Source organism: Medicago truncatula, chromosome 7 (genome assembly GCF_003473485.1).
Source record: "Medicago truncatula cultivar Jemalong A17 chromosome 7, MtrunA17r5.0-ANR, whole genome shotgun sequence".
NCBI classification, from domain to species: domain Eukaryota; kingdom Viridiplantae; phylum Streptophyta; class Magnoliopsida; order Fabales; family Fabaceae; genus Medicago; species Medicago truncatula.
In genome coordinates this window covers 42,489,715-42,497,310 of record NC_053048.1, presented here as the reverse complement: position 1 = coordinate 42,497,310, position 7,596 = coordinate 42,489,715, and the positions used below count along the sequence as shown (strand labels likewise).

The 7,596-nt window shown below is 39.9% G+C and overlaps 1 protein-coding gene across 1 annotated transcript; it reads left to right on the top strand.

Annotated features, from left to right (window-relative positions):
• Window positions 1-2,940: 2,940 nt before the first annotated feature.
• Window positions 2,941-7,308, top strand: LOC11414821 (triacylglycerol lipase SDP1). Its single transcript, XM_003625008.4, has 3 exons — window positions 2,941-4,926; window positions 5,204-5,347; window positions 6,188-7,308. Exons 1-3 carry the CDS (start codon window positions 3,502-3,504, stop codon window positions 7,022-7,024), a joined length of 2,406 nt encoding a protein of 801 aa, XP_003625056.1. The 5' UTR covers window positions 2,941-3,501; the 3' UTR covers window positions 7,025-7,308.
• Window positions 7,309-7,596: the final 288 nt, after the last annotated feature.

Sequence of the window (7,596 nt, the reverse complement as noted above, 5' to 3'; positions counted from 1 at the left end):
CACCGCAGGGAGAGACAGATTGCCTACATCCCAAAGAGGGGTAGAGGTCGGAGGGGAGATGGCTCAGGAAGCTCTCAGGCTACACAGCCTGAGGAGTCATAGGTTGTTGACCCGTCACAGCCTGTTGACCAGACTGCGGTGGAGTACCTGAACTATCAGGATCAGGTACATCATGATGTGACGGACGGTGGATATGACCAGGATCATATACCACATGAGCAGGATGCAGGAGACGAGGATGACATTGCAGCAGCTGCTGCACCGGAGGTGTTACCTACGGACCCTCCCTTTCCTGGTGGACCGGCTGACTTGTCCTTGCTCCACTCTTATGCCGGTCATGTGGCGTTGCCACTCTGGTATAATTCAAATAATGTAAGTGTATTTTTTTTAATTGTTTTTTCTTTATGTTAAAATATTTTCTTTAATTTAAATGTGTGTTTGTTTAATTATTATATCCACTTTTATATGTGTTTTTTTTTAATTGGTTTTTCTTTATGTTAAAATATTTTCTTTAAATGTGTGTTTGTTTTTATTATTATATCCACCTCTATATGTGTTTTTTTAATTCTTTTTCTTTATGTTTAATTATTTTCTTTAAATGTGTGTTTGTTTTAATTATTATATACACTGTTATATGTTTATTTTTTTAATTCTATTTTTTATGTTTAATTGTTTTGTTTATATGTGTTTTTAATTATTATATACACTGTTATATATTGTTATGTGTTTTTATGTTTAATTATTATATCCATATTTTTTTTTCTATTATTTCAGGTTCGTAAGACCCGCGTGCTTAAACCGATTAATCATGGGGCGAAGATTCTCACTCTCGGACGCCCTAACGGGAATGAGAATTGGTTTTGGGATGCGCTTCAGCAGAGCGGGCTACATGACTTGGTCTACTTGGGGTACTCCACCGTGCCTCATGCCCTGCTGCTTACTTTATGCGAGAGGTGGCATCCGGAGACCAGCACCTTCCACATGCCGATGGGGGAGATGACTGTGACATTGGATGATGTCGCATGTCTCACGCATCTTTCTATTGAGGGGCGGATGTTGGCCCATGGGAAGAAGATGCCCAAGCATGAGGGAGCGGCACTGCTGATGACGTATCTTGGTGTGGCCCAGCATGAGGCTGAGAAGATCTGCAACCAGGAGTACGGTGGGTACATTAGCTACCCCAGGCTGAGGGACTTCTATACCTCGTACCTTGGTAGGGCCAACGTATTGGCGGGTACGGAGGATCCTGAGGAGGTTGAGGAGCTGGAAAGGGTCAGGACATACTGCGTCCGGTGTTACCTTCTGTACTTGGTCGGATGCTTGTTGTTTGGCGATAGAAGCAACAAGCGCATCGAGCTGATATATTTGACGACCATGGCGGACGGCTATGCAGGGATGCGTAATTATTCCTGGGGAGCTATGACCCTCGCCTACCTATACGGCGAGTTGGCGGATGCATGTAGGCTTGGACACAGAGCGCTTGGGGGGAGCGTGACACTGCTCACTGTAAGAAAACTGAAATTTTATATTTATGTTAACTTTATTTTTTTGTGAACTTTTAATTTTTTGTTATATTTTTCCGTGCGTAATAATTTATAAATGTTATTTGTTTGGTTTGTGCAGGCATGGTTTTTGGCGCATTTTCCAGGGTTTTTCAGTGTTGATCTCAACACTGACTACCTGGAAAACTATTCGGTTGCAGCGAGGTGGAAGCTCCAGAAGGGTCATGGGGAGGGGATCACGTATCGGTCACTGCTCGATCGTATACAGTTAGATGATGTATGTTGGAGGTCGTACGAGGAGCACAGAGAGATCCAGGACTTCGAGGAGGTTTTCTGGTATTCTAGATGGATTATGTGCGGCGTCCGTAGGGTGTACCGTCACTTGCCCGAGAGGGTTTTGAGGCAGTATGGATACGTGCAGACCATCCCCAGACATCCGACTGATGTTAGGGACCTCCCCCCGCCTTCCATTGTGCAGATGTTCGTCGACTTCCGCACTCACACGCTTAAGGCGGACGCTCGGGGTGAGCAGGCAGGAGAGGATACATGGCAGGTGGCGGATGGCTATGTCCTGTGGTACACTAGGGTGTCTCACCCTCAGATCTTGCCACCTATTCCAGGAGATCTTCCGAGGCCTGCAAATGAAGAGCAGATCATTGCAGAGCAGTGACAGCGGTATGAGGCGAGAAGCTCGCCTGACACCTATGACATGGTTAGTGGCGCTGTTGCCTACGCTGATGCGCAGTTAGGCCAGGAGGAGGTCATGAGCATGACCCCTCAGCAGTGGTATGAGGCCATGACCCATATGAGGGAGCAGATCGCGCCGATTTTGACCAGGAGGAGAGCCCAGAGGCCGAGGAGGAGGCACCATCATCAGGATCAGGACCAGTAGTACTATTTTCCTTTTTTATGACTTATTTTTTAGTTTTAGTCTTTTGATGACATTGAGTTATGTATATTTGTATATTTGTATATTTCTACTTTGATGACATTATTTTTAATTTCATGGGCTTTTTTTACTTTGTTTAATGTACAAAAATGTTGGTTTAATTAAGTTGTGCATTTGCACCAATATTTATTTATTATTTGAACTGTTATGATGAATTTTAAAACTTTGTGTAAAAATACTGTTAGAATGATTTTGAAATGTTTTATAGATGAAGATTTCCTCGGTAGTTTACTACCGAAATTGTTTAAGTTCAGATTTCCTCGGCAGTTAACTACCGAGGTTTTCCTCGGCAGTTAACTGCCGTCGATTGCCTAAAAACTTCGATAGCAAACTGCCGAAGAGCATTTTCGTATTTTACTCGTGTGGCACAGGCAAACAACATGTGGGAACAACAATTCTCGTTATTGTTTCCCTCAAACAAAGGAAAAACATTGTTACTTTTGTGATTGTGTTTCAGAATCCAAACCACTTCGAGTTGCTTGCATTTGCAAGTTGCAGAAAGTCACAAACAAACACATCAAAATTCAAAACCATAGTACTCAGTCTTTTGTCACGTTTTGCTTGCCACGTTGCTTCTTATCTTTCCTCCAAAGACCAAAACTCACGAACCGCACATAAATTTGGATATGTTTCTTTGATTATTCACATGTTTTTATTCTACTCTATCCTCGTCATCATGTTTTTTTCTGACTAGGCTCCGACTCACCACATCATAAAGGTATCTTTATCTTCTCTTCCCAATTCCCAATACAAACAACAAAATTTTGTTCCTTTCTTCTGGGTTTCATTCAAAATCCTTTCTTTATTAAACATTGTTTCTGGGTTGTTATAATTTGGTGCTGAGTTTCTTCTACTCTTATTGGGTTTCTTGAAGTTAGAAAAAAGATTAAATTTTTCACCTTCAAAACCAATCATTATGCCGTTTTATTGTTTGCTTAATCTTCCTAAATTAGTTGTTTTTATTTAGTTTATAGATAACCCTTTGAAGATTTTAGTTTTGAGTATTTTGATTTGTGAAAAGGGTATTGGTTATTATTCAGTTTAGGTAGAATGGATCATATTAGTAATGAAGCTGGGGTAGGCCGTTTTCCAATTGGTCCTTCAGACATTCTTGGTAAGACAATAGCTTTCAGGGTTCTATTTTGCAAGTCTATGTCACATTTGAGCTATCAAATATTTCAACTCTTGTTAGGATTCTTGTATAAGTTTAGAGGGGTGTTGAAATTGAAACCCTTTTTATCATGGTTCCATCCAAGAAACCCACAAGGGATATTAGCATTGATGACAATAGTTGCACTCTTTTTGAAACGTTACACAAATGTGAAAGTTAGGGCTGAAATGGCTTATAGGAGAAAATTTTGGAGAAATATGATGAGAAGTGCTTTGACCTATGATGAGTGGGCTCATGGAGCTAAGATGCTTGATAAGTTGACTCCAAAGATGAACGAATCAGATCTTTATGACGTTGAATTGGTTGGGAACAAGCTTCAAGAGCTTCGTAGCCGTCGACAAGAGGGGTCTCTTAGAGATATTATGTTTTGTATGCGTGCTGATCTTGTTCGAAATTTAGGTAATATGTGTAACCCGGAACTACACAAGGGTAGGCTTCAAGTCCCTAAGTTAATCAAGGAGTACCTTGATGAGGTAACGACGCAATTGAGAATGGTTTGTGACTCGAATTCGGAGGAGTTATCATTGGAAGAAAAGCTTGCGTTCATGCATGAAACAAGACATGCTTTTGGGAGAACAGCTTTGCTTTTAAGTGGTGGTGCTTCTCTTGGAGCTTTTCATGTTGGTGTAGTGAAGACATTGGTAAAACATAAACTCTTGCCTAGGATAATTGCTGGTTCAAGTGTTGGATCTATTATAAGTGCTATTGTGGCCACTAGATCATGGCCAGAGCTTCAGAGTTTCTTCGAGGATTCGTTGCATTCGTTGCAATTTTTTGATCAAATGGGTGGGATTTTCGCGGTTGTCAAGAGGGTTGCAACACGCGGCGCTGTTCATGAGATCAGGCAGTTGCAAATGTTGCTGAGGCATTTAACAAACAACCTTACATTTCAAGAAGCTTATGATATGACAGGTAGAGTTCTTGGAATTACGGTTTGCTCTCCAAGGAAGCACGAACCTCCTAGATGTCTTAACTACTTGACATCGCCTCATGTCGTTATATGGAGTGCGGTGACAGCTTCTTGCGCATTCCCTGGCCTTTTTGAAGCTCAAGAATTGATGGCAAAGAATAGAAGTGGAGATATTGTTCCTTATCATCCTCCTTTTAATCTAGGTCCTGAAGAAGGCTCCACGCCGTCGCGTCGTTGGAGGGATGGTAGCTTAGAGATTGACTTACCTATGATGCAGTTGAAAGAGCTATTCAATGTCAATCATTTCATTGTCAGTCAGGCCAACCCTCACATTGCACCATTGTTGAGATTGAAAGAGTTTGTAAGAACTTATGGAGGCAATTTCGCTGCCAAGGTAATATACATATACTCATGGACTTGAACCTTTGTACAAACAAAATATATAATACATTCATATGCACATTGATGATTACTAAATTCAAACTATGCCATGTAATTTAGTGTTTATTTATCCACTTGGACTCTGTATGATTGAAAAAATGGCTGTATAGTTGTCAATAATTATTTGTAAGGCATCACACATGATAACAATTGAATATTCAGTGTGTTATTATCCCATAATACTTCTAATACTGCTCAATTTTATGCAACATGGTTTTTTGATTGCGTAGCTTGCTCACCTTGTGGTGTTGGAGGTGAAACATAGGTGTAATCAAGTACTAGAACTTGGCTTTCCCTTAGGCGGACTTGCCAAACTGTTTGCTCAAGAATGGGAAGGTGATGTCACTATTGTTATGCCTGCTACCCTTGCTCAGGTATGTTCTATATTTAAATATCAGCTAGTTATTTATTTTAAAATTTTAATTTATTAAAAATTTAGCTAGATATTAATTTGAACATGTGTAAATGGTTAATAATCTCGTCTGAAAACACAAATCTAGATCACTGTTTCCATTTAGGGGTGAGTGACGCTCTTAATTGGAGGATAACCTAGTATTGCTGGAATAGTGTAACGTTTGTCCTTCTCACTCTGCCCTTTATTCTTTTATATGCAGCCCTTTCCTAAGGTATGGACCCTCTCTTTTCGTCAGGTCCAACCCTAATTTGGGTGCATGGTCTCCATCAAACACTCTCTTGTAATGATTGGATAAGGTATGGAGAGGGAACGTGTCTTATGTGGTCACTCATCCCTTATCCAGTCAAACCCCCTTTATCATATCCAGCCTAAGAGTTATACAGGCTGGTCGGTCTCTCCTATATATGTTTACTCGGTCATCCCTGTGTTACGGCATTTTACTAGTGTCATTACCTTCTTTCCTATAGGGTGAACTTGGTCATTTAGACCAAACTGTTTGGTACTCGACAGGCGAACACAACTCCCGAGTGTCAAGCCCAAAGGACATGGACGCTTTAGTTGGCCAAGTGTTCAAATAGTATGGTATAGAATAGTTAACAACTTAACATCGAGCCTTTGAACTCAAAACTTCGTTGAAATATCAATGTTCTTGGAAACATAGATGATGATGTTGCAAATGTTCTCTATAATGATGCGTTTTCACAAAAAGTCTAGGAATTTATTTATATTTTATTTACCAAGGATACTTCAGTGCATAAGTAATTAACTTGTGTAAATTTTGACCTGTCTCTTGTTTCAGTACTCAAAAATTATACAGAACCCTTCGTATGGCGAGCTTCAAAAAGCAGCCAACCAAGGGAGAAGATGTAGCTGGGAGAAGCTTTCAGCCATAAAAGCAAATTGTGAAATTGAACTTGCTCTTGATGAATCTGTGGCAATTCTCAATCATATGAGAAGACTAAGAAGAATTGCTGAAAGAACTTCTGCTTCAGTTTCTCCCAGTTTATCTAGTACTGTCAAATTCAGTGCTTCAAGAAGAATTCCTTCATGGAATTGCATGGCACGAGAGAATTCATCAGGCTCTCTTGAAGACCTTACAGAAGCTTCTTCCTCGTTGCATCAAACCATTGGCAGTGACTCTGAAAATGTTGATTTGATTTCTTGGACTAAATCTGGTGGCCCTTTGATGAGAACCGCTTCGGCAAATACGTTTGTTGACTTTCTCCGAAACTTAGAGGTTGATACCGAACTAAATAGAGGCTCTGTAGCTTATGCCAGCCCCCGTGATTTTCAGTATCATAGTTTCAGACTCACAGGACCAGATAGGAACTCGGAATCCGAGCAGAAGGAAATTGACAACAGGGTTGTGAATGGATCTAGCATACTGGTAACTGAAGGCGATCTTTTGCAGACTGAAAAGATTCCTAATGGGATTGTGTTTAATGTTGTCAAGAAAGAAGCCTTAACGCCTTCAAATAGGTGTCTTGATTTTGGAAATTACAACAATGAAGTTGTTGAATGTGATCAAATTGGTTGTCCAGGGAAGGAAACCGATACTGTTAGCTCTGATTCTGACCATGAAAATGACGAATCCGCACCAGCTTTGAGCATGGATCAAAGCATTGTTGATAGTTAGTTCCACAGATTAATTGTTTTGTGGTGATTTTTATTTTTAATATTTTGGTTCTATTGATTTCCCCATTGTAAATAAATAATACAAAAATCTAGTCTTGGAGTGACTCTATTCATAGTTTTGATGGGAAATAGCACACTATTTGGTCTACTCATCATAAATATATCCAAGATGAGAAGGACATTCTGTACTCATGCTAGCTAGTAAACTGATTTTGATTAATGATTTGCATGAAAGTTGATGTAACTTGTGTAAATGATGTCTACAGAGTTTCTTATGAACCTGAAGTCTTGTGAGAGAAACCTTAAAAGGGACTTCGATTCTTTGTTGTCGGAGAGTCATGCACTTGCACGCAGTAGGTGATTTGGACTGTTAATTTGAGATCGGACAATTCAAATTACACATTCATAAAATTAATTTTAAACAATTTTGACAGTTGATTAAGATCGGACTGTTGAAAGTTGTAAGTTCTAACTGTGTCTGTTACTGAGACATGTATGTTTCCCTAAACCATGTTTTGAATTAGTATATTTTTGCTGACATATATACCTAATGCTTTTATTAACGTTAAAGTC

Bases quoted from the DNA above. Each gene is read 5' to 3' on its own strand.
- LOC11414821 (XM_003625008.4), top strand. From the start codon at position 3,502: ATGGATCATATTAGTAATGAAGCTGGGGTAGGCCGTTTTCCAATTGGT. The intron at 4,927-5,203 runs GTAATATACATA...TTGATTGCGTAG, and splicing joins GAGGCAATTTCGCTGCCAAG to CTTGCTCACCTTGTGGTGTT. The intron at 5,348-6,187 runs GTATGTTCTATA...CTCTTGTTTCAG, and splicing joins TGCCTGCTACCCTTGCTCAG to TACTCAAAAATTATACAGAA.